Source organism: Thermobia domestica, chromosome 8 (genome assembly GCF_964235325.1).
Source record: "Thermobia domestica chromosome 8, izTheDome1.hap1.1, whole genome shotgun sequence".
NCBI lineage: Eukaryota > Metazoa > Arthropoda > Insecta > Zygentoma > Lepismatidae > Thermobia > Thermobia domestica.
Window position 1 is genome coordinate 87,107,917 of NC_137461.1, and position 19,213 is coordinate 87,127,129.

General features: G+C 33.1%; 1 protein-coding gene across 1 annotated transcript; it reads left to right on the plus strand.

Moving 5' to 3' along the window:
* The first annotated feature begins 7,593 nt into the window (after positions 1-7,593).
* Positions 7,594-18,619, plus strand: LOC145692200 (uncharacterized). The gene is made up of 2 exons (XM_081767500.1): positions 7,594-10,163; positions 18,547-18,619. The coding sequence occupies exons 1-2, from the start codon at positions 7,594-7,596 to the stop codon at positions 18,617-18,619; spliced, it is 2,643 nt and encodes an 880-aa protein (XP_081623626.1).
* Positions 18,620-19,213: the final 594 nt, after the last annotated feature.

Consider the following 19,213-nt stretch of genomic DNA (forward strand, 5'->3'; position numbering starts at 1 on the left):
CTTTAACGCCTTAGGCTTACACTTCCTGGCTATGAAAGATGCGAAACTAATTTAAAAAGTAAAACGATTACTATGGTTTATATGAAAGAAGCACCGTGAATCAAACTTGGGCCTACGTGTACGAAAAGCGCCCATGCTAGCCATTAAATTATCGGAATATAATAGACAGTATGGAGAACAAGAATTAGTACCAAGAATGTAATTTTACGTGCGTATGTGACATACAGGCTGGGACGTTTTTATACTAACATTATCAGTGAGATTATTTTGTTTTGCTAGTATTATATATCTAGGGTTTAGGGTAAAGTAGACGGGTGAAAGCGAATACTTATAAGTAATTGATGAAGGGAAGAAATAATAGTGGTAGAGGGAAACAGACATAATGTTTCTTCGGATGAAAGGAAGACATTTCGTATGAGACATAACCATACTATTTTATCGAGGCATTAGATCATAGATTTTTAGATCAAGAACTTTTAGATGGCGATAATGTAAAAGTAATTAGAACATGATATGGTATTAGTTAACGAAGAATTCTTTTCATTGAAATTCTGTGTATGAAATTAGTACACAGTACTAATACTGCGTACTGCAGTGGCTAAAATGAACCGAGAATAATAAGTTGTCTAATATTAATCACGTTGATTGCATGGTTTAAAGGCACTTTTTAAATATAGAAAACATATTTGTTTCTCGCCGAGCGACTTGGTATGAGAAGTGACTAGTAAGAGGAGATATATATGTAATAACACGTAGTGTACGTCAGGGACAACTTGGTGTCATCTAAACAAGGTAGGTAGCGACACCTTTTTGTTACGGAATATAAGAGATAAACGTTTATTCGGCAGCGCAGGTAACGGCATCTAATAGTGTGATTAATGTACTTATTATTAGAATTAGCCTTATATATTGATTATAGTATTTAAGTTTTATGACAAGATTTACTAGCTTTGAAATTCTGTAGGACGTCTGCAAATTTCCTGTACAGTAGCGTCATGTTTGCCGTCAGACACGAGGCAGCTCAGATAATAACAACTATTGGCTTAACCTTCCTATTAGAAATTATTGTGACTGAGTTACTGAGACGAGTTGCTGTTACAATAAGGATAGTAGTTTTAAATCGGTAGCAATATCTACTGTATAAAAGCTGCCAGTTATGCAGGCAGGGCATATAGTGAAGTTTATTAATGTGATATACAGACTGAAACATGCTGTTTATTATTAAGATAACATCATGGTGCACCGTGGTAAATAGAAAAACTGTTTAGAATTTGTCCGACATTCTTGATATATTTTGCATATCATCAGGGTAACAGAGTTGCCAACTTAGCATAAAGTTTTATCATTTTTTTGAAACAGCAGGTTATTTTGATGATTGAAATAACTAATTAACTAACTAACTCTATGGCTTATGAAACCCGGAGGTTCAATGCCGCATTCACAAAAGCTCTCCATTGACTTCTATTCTTAGCTAACTGCAGCCAGTTTCTACTTGGTATTGCAATGTCTGCGAGATCCATCTTAATATTGTCCTCCCATCTGCGCCTAGGTCTTCCTAATGGTCGTTTTCCGAATGCTCTTCCAGTCAAGACTTTGAAAGCGTTTTTACTTTCTTCCATTCTAGCTACATGACCTTCCCACCTGACCTGCAGAACTCGATGACCCTAACAATGTTGGGTAGACCATATAAATTATGTAGTTCCTTGTTATGAAGTTTCCGTCATTCCCCATTCCCGTTCCTCTTGGGTCCGAATATTCGTTTCAGGATCTTGTTCTCAAATACTTTGAGTCTATGTTCTTCCCTCAGAGTAAGTGGCCATGCTTCGCAGCCTTACAGATCAACAGGCATAATTATCGTTTTGTATATTTTAAGCTTCAATAAAATTTTTATGAAAAAATTTTGAACTGAATAACACAAATTCCCTGCTTTTAGTCGACATTTAATTTCTTCGTGAATATGCTTTCGGTTTGATCCTAGATATTTGAGTTTCCACTATGTGGAAAGTATTATTTGATATTTTAACGCATCCATAATTTGCTGTATTCCGGTCCCGACGCACTTCCATGTATTTAGTTTTCTCTGCATTTACTTCTAAACCCATGTCTCTGCAAGCGTTTAATAAGATGATGATTGAAATTAATTGTGAAAAATAAATATATACATTACTTAAGTATGTGATAAGACACATTGCTTTGAAATCACTTATTGTTGGAGTTAGAAATGTGTTATGAGAGGAGATAATTTAAATAACATGTAACAGTAAGGGAAGTGGAGAGTTGCACCTTAAAATCCTTGAATATTAGAACACACTTGAAGTTCGCAACAACTGTGGCATACAGAATTTAGCTTACAAAAGATAGATTGATGTTTTATACATATATGTGTCTATCTGTCCTCTGTGGATACATTTTCTAAAGCGCGACTGTACAAGAAAATATTCAAGTTTTATTCTTACGTTTATGATTTGTGGGACATTTGAGAATTAAAACAAATAGTTAAGGAGCACACCTCATCACCAAAGCCATTTGATGTATACTAGTATGGCAGCAGGGGGTCCCACGTATTAGAGTTAAGTGCTCTACTCTTAAGGTAACACAGCCTCTTCAATTGATCGAAAAAATCGATCCCCACTTTTCCGTTATTTTTTCTTTGAAAGAGGCATAGTAATAATTCTGCTTGCACACTTTTGGAGGGTACTAAATTAAAAATACCGATAGGAGGTATTGTTGGATATTCGTTTTTCCTCTAATATAATTTTGAACACATATATAATACATGATTATACTAAAAAAAGCTTCAGATATTCGACTTAATTCACTATATTTTCTATTATTTCAATTGCATATTTTACACTTTTTTACTATAATTCTCGTATGAGCGTTGTCCATTGCAATTACAAATAACTTGATTTTCATACATAGGTAATAATAACATTGCAAACGTGGAATAAAAGCAAGGATAGAAATGGCAAAAGAACCCTTTAGGAGGAAGTTTATTCTGTGCTTCCGTGAATAATGAGAAATGGTTCGTGTGATATGAAAACAAGTACGTGAAAGAGAGTACAATGTTGAAACTATGGGTGTGGAGAAGAATGAAGAGAATTAGCTCGCGAACCAGGCAGTTTCAGAGAAGAAACTGTTTGAATAGAAACTGTATAATAAGAGACTGTATAATGCCAGGGAAAACAGAATGTCATACGCTATATCGTTGCGAAAGTTGACGAGAACAATACGATAGGTTACGGGAAAGAAAATCTTAAGATGAACGTAGTGAGATGAAAACTTTTATAGTGTGAGATAATTTATATATTATCAAAAGATGACCAGATCATTGACGCACAATGTTATCAATTATAACTCGTCCATAATATATTTGCATAGGGAAATGGAAGTCATTGGTGAACGTTTCGTTATTGTCCACATTCTTTCTTACTTACCATTTTCATGTAAATTGACATAATATTATACATATAAGACCGTTTTACTTTTTCATTCTTTATCCTTTCGTCTTCTTTAATTTCTACTAATTATGTGTCACTGTGTGAATCTGATATTGAAGATTACGTTCCCTTCTCTGTCTCCGTCTTTTTCAGTTACGTTGATATTTGATGTTTTATTGCAAATGTCCTGTGCTGGAATTCCTTTAGAAGCTAATTCGTTCAGTTCTATGCATTGTACCTCTTTCTTCACATACTCTTCAATTCTTATGCTTACACATTTGTTTGTTTTTTGATTAGTTGTAGAACAGTTTCGTTTCTTATTAGATAATTCTATTACAATGATTGATTACATCACTTTATTTTTCCTTGTTCTTTAGCATATCATAAGCATATGAATAGCATTTTAATTGTCTTGTATACCTTTTATTAGGAATATTATTGCTACTATATATATTTTCTTCATGATTACATTTCTATGGTTGATCTTTATAACTTTTAATATATCTTGTATAAATTTGACTGCTATGCTTTTCTTTCAACACTATTTTTATGGTAATCTTATAAAATATATGTATTGAAAATAAGAATAGTATATTCTTGTGCAATAATTGTTAGAAAAAAATATTACATTAATATATTCTTAGGAGATACATTTATTCATAGAAATGTATCTATATGCTTAAAATGTTTTACTGTTACAGCTCAAAATTGTATTTATTACCACATCTCACATTAATATTGCTACTTTTACTACTATTATCTGAATTATGAAAAGTGTTTTACCGAAACATGTGATTGAGTAATTACTACAAAGGTAATTATGTTTGGAGTAATCTATATAACATGCTGAAATAAGTCATAATTTAAACAATGAACTAAATAAGGCGATAAACTTGTTTGATAGTCTACTACACACTACAAAGACCAAGAAAATGACTTAAATGTTATTTAAGCGTAAACAATAATTCAATAAAATAAAGGTCAGAAATTAAGATAATGTTTTACTTATATATATCTTGCATAATAGTGAGAAAATCTAATGACTAAGAGAAAATTAACGATTTCTCATACGGAGAAAAGAGAACATCATTATGATCTAAGCAAGAATCTGTTACATAATTAATTGGAACTTCCAAAGCACTGCCTTGTAGTTGCACAAACTATGTATCAGAAACTAACAGTAATGTTTCTGCTTTTCGAATTTATTTCTTCAGCGCCCTGTACTATACATAGTTGCTACTTCCTTTCTAAATCTTGAGTAAAACTGAAAGAAATATACTTTGATGATTACACCCAGAACAATACAAAGCAGTGAATTGCAACTGTATTGAAAGTTTGTCTGACTTAGCTATAACCGAATCTTTTCACTCTCGTCCATAGGATTACTAAACAGTTAAATATGAACACCCGAATCTTAACTGAGAAGAAAGACAAGAGGGTAGACTGTGGAAGAGAACTTAGAAATTTATTTTTAATGATAAATAAATAAAATTAAGGTAGAGACAAATATAGATAATTGTAATTTAAATAGAACATGAAGTCATAATATAATCTTTGAATCTATTACAGTGTTGCACACATATATTCGATTGTTGCATTCTAATCAAGTTTCCCTGTAACCACGATTTGACTAAATTGATTGGTAAGTAACAGTACTGATATTTTATTTTGTACAATTTACAAATAAAATTTATCAACGGAAAATTCTGTCAAAAATGGAAATTCATAGATAAATGATAAAAAAATATTTTTCTTCCAAGTTACTAGTTTTTCTTAGCGTCTGTAGCAACACTATGAACTTAAATCTTAACATTTAACTAAATGTCTTTAATTTAATACTTATTTCTTACTGGTAAATAACCTTCCGTAATAACTATTACAGCATTTCAATTGAAGTAATATTCCGAACGTAGTTGCAAATTTAATTATATTCCTATTTTTTTCCGTAACTTCAAAACAAATGAAAAATCTTTCGAGTTTGAACACAATACAAAATTACTTATATTTAAAATGAATGTGTTAACTTGCCGATAAGATTTGTCTAAAAACATGTAATGTAGTTAAACTTTTTTAAAACTAAAATAGTTTGAAGTATTATTTTCTAAGAATGAAATTTAACAATTTGTCTTTTCATTCAACTGATTTACAATATTTTTCTTGTTATACTAATTACTATTATTTGTTCTTAGTGTTAATTTCTTGTGTACAATAAAGGTCAATTTTCTATTTTAACTTTTAACTTTTCTAACTTTTTGCTGCTAATTTTCTATTTTCACTTTTCAACTTTTCTTGTTTTTATATTTTTCTTTTAATCTTTTGTTTTACACTTTCGTCTTTTTAATTTTTCTGTTAAACTTTCTAACTTATCTATTTTAACTTTTTAACACTTCGTTACTAACCTTTCGTTTGAACTCTTGTTTTATTTTTCTTTTAACATACTTTTTGTTTTTACATCTTTTGTTTTCACTTTTTAAGTTTTCCGTTTAAACTTTATAACATTTTTTAGTAGCCACTTTTCGTTTGAACATTTTTTCATGTCAATTTTTTCTATTAAGATTTTGGGCTTTATTTTTGTATTACAATATACGTTAATTTCCCTAAGTGTAAAATTTTTTAGTAACTTCTATTGTTACAACGATGACAACAATTTTCTACTATCGTTTATAGTCAACTTTTGTCACTACAGTTAGCCATAACTTATATTTTGTTAGTATTAAACTGTTTGTTTTATTTTGGTTGAAGTTCAGTAATCTTACACTTTATATGTATAAAAGTGTAAAATTTACAATTTTTAATGTACGTTTAATTTTTATTCGTGTAGTCTTTTGTTTATGATAGAGTAAAACATTTTTCTATAAAATCAGAAACATTTTTACGGAAAAACAGATTATAGAGTATTTCAAATACAATTTTTTTTGTCTTTATAAACGCATGAAACTACAAATAAAATGTATTAATCAATTTGAATTATTATTAACTTAAATTGAAAATGCTATTATTATAATTAAATTTAAAAAATGATAAATACTGATTAGGAATATGTCATGTGTTTTTTTTCTATATTACATATTTATTGTGCATATAACATTTTTACGGGAACGAATACGTTATAATTTATCGGAAACCACGGGTCCGTTTCCCGATACTTTTGTTATCTTCGGTAAACTTCAACTACTTTGACTTATAAACTTTGTATTTAAAACATTACCTTCGGTAATAACTTTCCTTTTTGAAAGTTTGTATCTTCGCTTCGTTAATGTTTGTGTTTTGACTTCGGTAGTGTTCGGGTTTTCACTTCGGGTATGTTCGGGTTTTGACTTCTGGAATGTTCGGGTTTTGACTTCTGGAATGTTCGGGTTTTGACTTCTGGAATGTTCGGGTTTTGACTTCGGGAATGTTCGGGTTTTGACTTCGGGTATGTTCGGGTTTTGACTTCGGGTATGTTCGGGTTTTGACTTCGGGAATGTTCGGGTTTTCACTTCGGGTATGTTCGGGTTTTGACTTCGGGAATGTTCGGTTATTTTCGGGTTCTTGTGAGAGTATAAAAGAGACACATCTCTGCCGAAATTTCAGTATACGTTTGCTCTTCAAAGTAATATCTACTATTCATTCCTTGTGATATTTTGTAATTCACCGAACGTCGAAGTTACCCTTTATCGACAAGTTCAGGAGCATTTCCCGATACTTCAGTCATCCTCGGTAAATAACTCATTTTGTATCGTAAAACTTTCACTGATACTCTGTCAATGTACAGTCATTGTTACGCTTAAATTCAGCTGATACAGTGTTTAGCTTAAATTCTACACGTAAATCAGAAATCTAATATAACAAGATAAAGCAGATACAGTAATTAAGAGGATTGACTTAAATTAGTGTCTATGTTAATGTTCTGATTAAACGCTATTATTATGTAGCGACAACAACAAATCATTTGTCTTTTTCTTATTAGATTCCCTATCGTTATGAGTCATTACTAGTCAAGAGTGAGCCTTTCAGTTCAATATCAAGTATTAATGTAAATTATTGTTTGATATTTTCTAACTTTGTAATTATCATTACGAATTCGAGAAATATTTTGATTAATATAGCATATATTACTCTCTTATCATTTGTTTTGAAATATTGTTCTTAAGTGATTAATTTATTCTTACAGATGGACCCCATTCGTACCATCAATACCATATTGGATTTCATAGAGGAGCGAGACTACTTTGACGCTGAAGAGGTCTTTTTCTCATGGGAAATTGTGACGCGTTGTCATGCCACTGGTGTTAGAGTTGACAATCTTAAATATTTTAAATTGCGGCGTGCGTTATATATTCACTACTATGAAACTCAAGATGTTGTCCTCAACAGTTGTAAGACGGCAAAAGATATCATTGATCTCCATGAAGCTGGGTTTTTTAAACATGGAGAAATAAGGGATCAAGCGCGTGAAAAGGTAATGCAATTCATATCGGATGATAAAATTTCTGGTTTAACTCTATCCGACTTCGTTGAATATATGAAGGACACTGTAAATTCATCTAGTCCTACATCAGACACAGTATTTTTTGGTACGATTCCATCAACATCTTCATTGTACGGTACTGGTGGTAAACAATCTGACTTTCATGTTGTCAAAAGTACATCTAAACACTATTCTTACTTTGGTTTACAAGGAAAAGAAGTGACGATTCGGCGTGATAATGAAGGAATCACAGACCCTGAAACGCATATTCAAAACCTATTTGATTTCGTTATAGACAATACCCTTAGTGACGTTGACAATGACACGTATGTAGGCATAACTATTGAAAGTTCTGCTTGTAATCTGAACAAACCCATATACATGTCATGGCGTCCAAAAGCGCAACTGAACCCTGATGTTCTCTTCTCTATAGTAGAAAACACGTTAAACAGTAATGAAGAGTTTCTTTTCGCAAATGAAGTTACTTTCAAAGTACATATCGTTGATCCTCGTAAAGGAAGAGGACGAACACGTGACAATAAGATATATACCGATTTAATTAATTTCCTAGAACAAAATGTGATACCTATGAAAAAAGATGTGTACTGTCTTCCCAAGAGCATTATTCTTGGGAAGGCTAAAGCCGATCATAATCATAAACAATTATATCGTCTTAAGTCTAAGCCAAAACGTTTGTTGAAACAAGCAGTAGATTTGTGTTCCACTGTAGATATAGATATTGTGAATAAGAATGGGTGTACTTTGGATGACGTGAAGAAAATTCAAAATCATCTGTTACCTGAATACCAAATTATAGTCTATGAGAAAAATGCTATGACGCGTGAATTTAATGTATTATATCCCGGAATCCACGCTGGAAAGCAAATTTATATTTTATACGAAGATCAACATTATCAGTTGATTACAAATATCAGATCACTCTTGGGGAAACGAGGATATTGTCATTATTGTTTAGAATCCTATCATCATGCACAAGATCACAAATGTGCGTACAAATGTACGTATTGTGAAAAATACCATGAAGTGTCTTCCTCAGATAATATGAAACGCGAATGTACAGAATGTAACAGATTGTTTCCTACTGAAGAATGCTATATAAATCATACAAGTGTAATTGAGAATGGGAAAAGTGTTTGTGATAATGTCAAACTTTGTATGGAATGTTGTGTTCTATATGATTTTCGCCGCCGAAAATCTGCACACACATGTGATGAACGATTTTGTAAAACGTGCTATAATCATGTCGAACGAGATCATGTATGTTTTGTTCAAAAAGTAACACCATCTCATGTAAACGCATTTTTGTATATTATATTTGATGTAGAGACGATGTTACTTGATAATAATGAGCGAGATGAACAAGAACATATTGTTACTTTAGTACACGTAATGCATCTTTGTTCAGATTGCAAGAATAAATCCTTAGATGATGCATGCCTACACTGCGGAAATAAAGATGGAAGTCGCGAGTTTTCTTTTAAGAACATGGAAGACTTTATACGTCACGTGCTTAAAGATAGGCCCGCCTTTAAATCGATTGTAGCATTATCTCATAATGGCAGTAAGTATGATATGATTTTCGCTGCTAAGACGTTAGTCGAAAGTCAAAATCTTTCACCTTCAATAATAGCACAGGGGCACAAAATCATTGAGATGAGATTAGGAAATAAAATTATTTTTAAAGATACTTTCCTGTATATGGGTATCAAATTATCTGTACTCCCAAAGACATTAGGCTTAAATCAAAAATTAAAAAAGGGATATTTTCCATACCTATTTAATACAGAGAAAAACCAAAATTATGTAGGAAACATTCCTGAATTACATTACTTTGACCCGGACTCACGTAGTCCGGAAGAACGACTAGAATTAATGCAATGGCACAAAGAGTGTGTAGATAACAACATGCAGTACGATCTGCAAAAGGAAATGTACGATTACTGCCGGAATGATGTTAAAATCTTAGCAGACGCAGTGATTAAGTTCTCTGATTTAATTGAAGAAAGAACTGGTGGTCTCCAATGCTTTATTTCAGCAAGCACTATTGCAAGTACTTCAATGTTAACTTATCGATCATTGCATTTACCTGAAAATACTATTCCAATTATTCCCCCCCTTGGATTTGATCATTGTGACCGACAAAGCCTAAAAGCGTTACAATGGTTACGATATATGGAACGTACCAGAGGTACAAAAATCGAATATTCCGCAAACGGATTGGAAAGACGGTTCGGTAAATACAAAGTCGATGGGTACGAGAGTGAAACAAACACAGTATTTGAATATAATGGTTGCTTTTGGCATGGGTGTAAAATTTGTTATGCTAATCTTTGTCATACAAGTCTTGATTCATCTTCAAATCATCGTACAACCATGCAAGATCGATATGAATCAACGATCACAAAAATTGAGTATTTGAAAAAACGAAAATTTAATGTTATTAAAATATGGGAATGTGAATGGGACGCCAAAGTAAAATCAGACAAAACAATACAAGATTTTATTAAAGATTAATGTGATGATCTGGTTGATCATCTTGTCCCTAAAGAAAGTTTCCATGGTGGCCGTGTAGAATGTTATAAGGCACTGCATGAATGTAATGATGATGAGACTATCTCTTACCTAGATGTTACTAGTCTTTACCCCTGGGTAATGGCTCGTAAACCTCTCCCAATAGGTAAGCCAACAATTTACAAAGGGCCGTTTTTTCCACACGTTGAAAACATTCATGGTTTAGTTAAATGTACTGTTCTTCCACCCTCCGATTTATATTTTCCAATCCTCCCTTACACATGGAATGGAAAATTATTATTTGGTCTATGTCGATCATGCATGCAAGAAAGTAATATTGGAGAATGTACACATTGTGAAAGTGATCGCGCCATTACAAGTACCTTTTGTACCCCTGAATTACATAGAGCGATGAAATGCGGATACAAAATACTGAAAATAAAAGAAATTTGGGAATTTGAGCTTATGGGTTCTGAAGATGGGCATTCAAATAGTTTGTTTCGTAATTATGTGAACACATTCCTTCAAATGAAGCAGGAAGCTTCAGGCTTCCCTGCAGAATGCACTACAAAAGAAAAACAGGAAGAGTACATTGAAGAATATTTCAGACATGAGGGGATACAGTTAAATTATGAGAACATAGAATACAATCCTGGACTAAGATATATTTCGAAAATATTTTTGAATTCGCTGTACGGGAAATGGGGGCAAAGAACAGATCTTTCACAATCTATAATTGTTGATACTCCCGAAAAATTTATGTGGTATCTATATGCACCACAATATGAGGTACAGTCCGTAATTCCCATAGGAGAAAAACATTTAATTGTAACGTATAAAGACAGAGAAAATGAAAACAAACCGAACAAATTTTCCAATGTTGTGCTTGCAGCATTCATAACATCATGGGCAAGGCTTAAACTTCACGACCTTCTGACTACCATTGGACCTAACAACGTACTGTACTGTGACACAGATAGTATTATATTTGTTCAACCACGACATGAAAAATCCAAGCTTGCGGTAGGATCTTACTTAGGAGAATTAACAAACGAGGTTCCACAAGGGTGGGAAATAGACGTCTTTATAGGGTGTGGAGCGAAAAATTATGCTTACAGAATGAAAAATATTCAAACTGGAGAGTTCGATTACGTGTATAAAATTAGAGGAATTACTTTAGATTCTAGGGCACGTCAAGTAATTACCTTTAAGCATTATTATGATTTAGTACAGGAAAAAATTGAAAGTAAAACATTGTTGAATCCACGTAAGATTACTCGTAAGCACGGATTTACTATAGTTACAAGACCTGAAACTAAAATGCATAGAGTAGTAAACAATAAGAGACGCCGGTTAAATCCTCGCAGTAAAACAGACTATAGAACACTACCCTATGGATACAAAAGTTAAACTTTGCTCAGTGAGTTATAATGCATTTATGTACGTGAATTATGATCTATAACCAATGAAAATATAATTTAAGAAAAAGGTAAACGTTTGTGATAATCATACCTGTTGATTCAACTTGATAATATTTTGTATATGATATAAAATTACATGGACATTTTCATGTATCAAAATAATGTGTATTGTATTATTTGTTATTATTCCCCAACTGTATAACAATATTATATGTATATAAGTATTTTGAATATCAAATGTATGTACTTTAAGTTGTACTCATAATGGTAAATGACAAACACATATTGTATAATATTAATTACTAAACTTATATACTTCATATACGTATATTATTCAAGATAAGACTCATTGTTTGAATAACTACATATGAAATTCCTTTTTTACTTTCTAACAATATAATTTCAATAAAAAAATACAGCTTGTAAAATATTGTTTTATTTATTTCAACCTCACAATACTCAATCATTTATATGATTTTTCAAACAATTTATTCTAAGTCTATATACAAATCGAAATGATTCTTCATTTAAAAAAATATATTTATGCAAGAGGTCAACATCGCACAAAATAATTGTGGATTTACGTAAAGATCATACAAAATACAAAAACTTCTACCAAATAATTACAAAGAAGAATAATTAATATTTCTTACAAATCAATTTCATATATAAATATAAGAGAGTACAAAGCGGTTAAACTAAGCAGGTTTGACCTTGGAAATGGTGCTCAAATAAGAAAGTTCCGCGCGGCACATCCGGAAAGGGTGAGTAAGTGTCCTTCAGCCGTATATTAATATTAATGGCAAGAGGTTAGTAATTAGCATACTACCGCAACTTTGATTCAAATAAAAGGGTATATTACGGGTACTTATGAACTTTAATTACAGTCCGACAATGAAACTACATACGCGGAATGCTAGGTTATATACAAGTAATGAGAGTGTATATCTTCAAGGTTACATACATACATAAAAAAATTGACAGTAATGAAACTGTTAGTACAAAAACTAAATATTTTCAATGTTACATACGCGAAGTAATGAGACTACAGTCCGGTACAGCATAATTACATGTCAGTAATTGTACCTAAAGCACCGGTAAAAAAACTGTAATAATTCAATTACAATTGAACCTTTGTACTTCAATGAGAGTACTTAGAGTAATTACAATATTCATTACTTCAACGACAATATGTACATAGAGTATAAGTACTTTCAAGGTCAAAAATGGTCCATGGATGGGTATAACTCTACTATTGTATTGTATTGTATTGTATTTATTTCGTCCTTTTTTCATACATTTAGCACTGTAATACAATGCATATGAAGCGGACACGTCATTTATATATGAATACAGAAGTAAAAGAAACAATAATAGTGAAAATTACATACACTAGGTTAGTAATTAAGCCTTACTTCTTACATCTTATTACACTATACATTTTACATGACATCATTGTTAAAAATAAACTTAGCAATTATTACTTGCAGTGTATTTAGAAACCCTCCAACAAATATGTAATGCTAAAAGCAAGTAATGACATTGATTTACTGTATATCCTGTAACGTTTCTATTTACTTAGCAGTTCATGTATTCCTCTACCGAGTAAAAGCAATGTTGTAATAAATATTTCTGGAGTTCTTTTTTAAATTTAGCAACAGAGTCCTGAGTTTTTATTTCTTCCGGAAGTTTATTGTAAAGCATGATACCCGCGTATTTACATCCTTTTTCATATAATACTGTTCTGTGTTCTACAATAGAAAAGTTTTCTTTGTTTCTTGTGTCATGATCATGTTGCTGTTCTACTCGCGTAAGGATACCTTGTAGGTGTTTCTTTACAAATATCAATAGATTTAAAATATACAAACAGGGTACTGGAAGTATACGAAGTTTTTTAAATATTGGTTTGCAATGATCTTTTGGTTTAGCAGTTGCCATCAATCTTATTATTCGTTTCTGTATCGTAAAGATGACTTTGGCCTTGTGTGTATTTCCCCAAAATATAATACCATATGTTAAATTCGATTGGAATAATCCAAAGTAAATTGTTTTTAAGGTAGACTCTCTTAAAACATTTTTAAGAACTTTAATTGCGAAATATATTTGGTTTAATTTTTTACTAAGCTTAGTTATTTGCACATCCCAAGAAAGATTTTTATCTATCCAAATTCCTAAGAACTTAGTTGAGTTTACATATTCTATTTCATTATTTTGAATTATAATGTTCCTAGGCTGTGCATGTTTGTTTCGCATGTGATGAAAATTAATTGCTTGTGTCTTTTCAATATTTAATTTAAGCTTATTTTCTTTAACCCAGTGAGAGATTTTACAAAGGATTTCGTTTGCACTACCTTCAACAACCTCATTTGTTTTACCTTTTACTATAATATTAGCGTCATCTGCAAAAGGGATGCTTCTGCTGGAGCAATATTACTTGGTAGGTCGTTAATATATATCAAAAATAATAGCGGCCCTAATACGGATCCTTGTGGCACTCCACATGTTATTTCTTGTTTCTCTGATATGTAGTGTGTAGCTTGGTTTGTATCCCTGTTATTATATGTAATTTCTACTACTTGCTGCCGATTTTTCAGATACGATTGAAACCATTTGGATGCAATGCCTCTTATTCCGTAACCTTGTAGCTTTGGGAGAAGATTTCTATGTGACACTAAGTCAAATGCTTTCGAAAGATCCAGAAAAACACCTATACATTTCTCCTTACTATCTAAACTTTTATGTACACTTTCCACGAAGTTATATATTGCGGTTTCCGTTGATTTCCCTTGTAGGAAGCCATGTTGCTCGTGTGTTATTAGATCATATTTAAGTAAAAAGGATGCTAGCCGGACACTCATTGTGGTTTCTAAGATTTTTGAGAAAATTGAGAGAAGCGAAATAGGCCTATAATTTTCAAGCGCTGATTTGTCGCCTTTTTTATATATTGGTTTTACTTTTGCAATTTTTAATATACTAGGGAATTCTCCACTTGAAAACGACATATTTATGAGGAAACACAGAGGGTCAGCAATATATTTAATGCTTTTCTTTACAATACTTGGCGGTATGCCGTCTACGCCAGCTGACCATTTACTTTTCATTTTCTTTACCACCTTTATTATTTCTGCATTAGTAGCTGGATGTAGATACATTGTATTGTTGCAAATTTTTGAGAATATTTTCGAAGTGGACAATGCTGGATCGTTATTGTACGTTTGTGATAAGTTGGTGTAATAGTTATTAAATAGGTCAGCAATTATACAAGGGTCTTTTATTATGTTGCCATTTTTAATTACCTCTAAATTACCGTCATCATTACGAGTGTTTAAACTTAACTCGCTCTTCACTAGTTTCCACAACGCCTTCGACTTATTATCTGATTTTTTAATGATTGTGTCATTGTGTAATTTTTTTGCTGCTTTCAGAACCCGTTTGTTTATGTTCTTGTATCTTTTGTAATATGTCTCTGTATGTGGTGATAGATTTCCTTGTGTTTTAGCTTTGTTAAGAAGTCTCATTTTTTTGCTTGCTATTCTGATCCCTTGTGTTACCCAGGGTTTTGATTGTTTTGTTGAAGTTACACATTTTACAACAGGGAATTCTAGATCGAAATAGAATCTTATGGTGTCAATGAAATAACTGAAAGCTTCATTAACCTGATTATGTATATAAAGCTCGTTCCAATTTTCTTCCCTGAGAAGGTGATTAAAATATTGTATATTTTCGTCATTAAATTTTCTTTTGTACGTTACACTACTTGCTGTTGCATTACAAAAATTTTTATTAGGAGTTACATGTATGTCGAGTACTTGGGCAAGGTGGTCTGAAAAACCACTGTTGAAGACGTCTACTGTGTTGTAGTTAAGATGTTTGCTCACTATGAACTGGTCAATTGCACTTTTAGAGTATTTTGTAATTCGTGTGGGAACTTTAACAATTGCGTCCATATTAAATGAATCTAGAAGAAGTTCTACCTCGTGTTTTATAGGCTGTAAAAAGTCTATGTTGATATCGCCAACAATTACGACGGTCTTCTTGATTTTCATAAAATAATTTAGTATCGCATCCATACTATTTATAAAAATGAAGTACAGGATGTCACCTTCATTATTTTACTTCTGTTGGGGTGGGCGGGGCTATCCATCGGGTGGACGGCTTGCCCACCCTTTATGCCGTCCCTGCTTCCACTTCATTGCTCAGTTCCTTCCATTAATCATTTTGTTCACTCATCTGTTTCCTTTAGCCTCCAGGACATAACCGTGCGTTGTTAAAATTCCCATTTCATTTCATAGTATTAGACCAATACTGCAGTCTTGAATTTCCGAAATCAATTTTCATTGTTCACTCCTCAATTACCTGGGAGTAGATCACGAGTATTTAGATACTTAAATTAATTATAAACTTGGTAACCTGACACTTGTAAACTACTATATGTGAATTATTTGTTTTTCTTCTCTCTCTAAAAGCACTAAGCTTAGAATCAGGGACGTACGCAGGGGGTGGGTCCTGGGGGAACGGATCCCCCGAAATTTCGACTTTTGTGTGAATTTAGCCTAATTTTAGGAGCAATTTTTGGAATTTTAATTGAGCTGAGCGAGCGAAGCTCTAATACTCGGGTTAGCCGTTTGGTTGTCCGCGAACTCCTCCTAGACCGTTTGGCCGATCTCAACCAAACTTAGCACGCTGATAGAGTATGTCGTGCTGAGTGACAACATAGGTCGAAATCAAAAATCCGATCTACCATCGAGGAATAATGACCGAAAAACGCTTCATCCTAGACCGTTTGGCCGATCTCAACCAAACTTAGCACGCTGATAGAGTATGTCGTGCTGAGTGACAACATAGGTCGAAATCAAAAATCCGATGTACCATCGAGGAATAATGACCGAAAAACGCTTCCTCCTAGACCGTTTGGCCGATCTCAACCAAACTTAGCACGCTGATAGAGTATGTCGTGCTGAGTGAGAACATAGGTCGAAATCAAAAATCCGATGTACCATCGAGGAATAATCACCGAAAAACGCTTCCATAGACTTAACATGGGGAAAAAGTTTTCACGTGATTTTTTTTTCAACAATTAAAATCTGCGCGTGATTTTCAAAAATTCCGGCGAAGCCCTTTTATTTTTTTAGCGTAAAAATTTACAATTTTAATCACAATTTAAAAAGAAATTAACGATTTTTTACACTTTTTTTAGCCGGAACAAAAGGTCAAGACGAAGAATTGTGCGATTGTTATGAAAAATACTGATTGTTTTAAAAAGTCAGAATAAACTGATTACGTTGCTTAAGCTCGCTCAGCTCATTTCATTGCAATCGAGTATATCCATTGCATTCCTAGTATAAAATACCCTCATATTGAGTTTGTAATCCTCCCCCCACCGAAATAAATTCCTGCGTACGCTACTGCTTAGTATCGAAAAGAACGTTGCTTTACAGCGAACACTGGATTTATTTGGGAGAGCTGCTTACATACCTCACGTGGAAGCAGCAAGTCTCTCGGAGTAGTTAACTCACGTGAACAGGGTTGGGAATATTTTCTTCTCATGCCCGGCTGACTTGTTTTTTTCGTAACTATACATACACCCAATGGTCTTGAAAGAGAACAGAAAATTGGGAAAATTGGGTTCAAGTGTGAATTGAGTGGGAATTCTGAGTGTTCAACTAGTTAAAAGAATTGTTGGGTAGAACTTGCAATCGGAAACCATTATTTGTTGTGTGGTACATGCGAAGTTAGAAACGGTGTGTTATCACTCTTACTTGTGTATTTTGTAAATTGAGAACACTGCTGAGTACCAAAATGCAATCTGGAAGTCACATATCCCCCCCCCCGCCCGTAGCCGATTCGTATGCGTCCCGTTTTCGCAAGTGAAAATTCTGGTCACCTTGCCGTGCGCAGGCTCAGTAGTAGAGCGCTCACCTAGGGCTCTCTCAGGGTTCTCCTGTTTTCCCCCACTTGACATTATGCTACCATTATCATCCTTCTCATCATCACCATCTCCCTTAATCTCAGTCTATAATCGTGGAACGTTAAACTAAAAGAAAAAAGACGGTATCGTTAAGTTACGTATGTTTTGTAACCTGAAAGGACTACTGGCGCCTAAAATGCAATCTGAGAATTTTACATCTCTTCCTCCCCCGATTTATAAGCGTCCCGTTTCTGTAAGTTAAAATTCTGGTCACCTTACGTATACCGACTTATTATATTCATATATCAGTGTGAAAAGGGTAGAGCGTATGGGGCGCGGTAATTTTGGCACCAGTAGTTTTGACACGGTAATTTTGGCACCAAGAAACGAAGCAAACGGAAATTTTGGCACCATTTATAATTAAAGTACAGAAAATATGAGAAAATACTCTCAATGTAATAGATATTTAAATTCACACGTTATTAACTAGGACTGTTCCAGTGCGACGAATCAAACCAGTGACGAATGTACAGTCAGCGACAAAATTTCTTTCTCTTCTGCAAAATTTATTTGCCTATAACTTTGGAATTGATGGACTGATTTGAGAAGTTTTCTGTAATTTATGGAAAACTGTATCTTCTTTGACTTGCTGAAGACTGCACTATGTTCACTGCACTGGGTTTCAAGTGCAAACAGTAACAGCTGATTCGAACTATGGACATTGAAGAACAGAGAAAAAAAAATTAGAAAATACTCTGGATATAATAGATGTTAATGTACCAATTTATTTTGCAGAGGAGATTACACCGAGATTCTTTCCATCGAAACTTCCGGCTCCCCTCTCACGCATATCCCACAGCCTCATTAAAAGTTTAAGATTGAAATTGAAACAAATCCCTAAACGTGATTGGCTTGTCACACGGCGGTGCTGAAATCCGATTGGCCGGTCAACGGAAAGAATTTCGGTGTAATCTCCTCTGCAAAATAAATTGATACATTAACATCTATTATATCCAGAGTATTTTCTAATTTTCTTTCTCTGTACTTCAATTTCCATGGTTCCAATTAGCTTTTACTGTTTGCACTTGAAAGTAAAATACAAACCCATTAGAGAGGAATTTTAACTTGCTTTGAATATATAATGAAACTGACAATATTATCTTTACCGGTGTCTGTACTGTCAGTAACAAAAGTTCTTTTCCTATGTTAAAATTTCTTCCTTGAATATCTCCCGAATGGACGGACAGATTTGAGTGCAATATTCAGCAACTTAAAGCAGATATAGTTTTCGGTAAATTTCAGAAAACTACTCAAATCAGTCCATCAATTCAAAAGTTATAAGCAAAATAAATTTTACAGAAGAGAAAGAAATTTTGTCGCTGACTGTACATTCGTCACTGGTTTGATTCGTCGCGCTGGAGCATTTCTAGTTAATAACATGTAAATTTAAGTATCTATTACA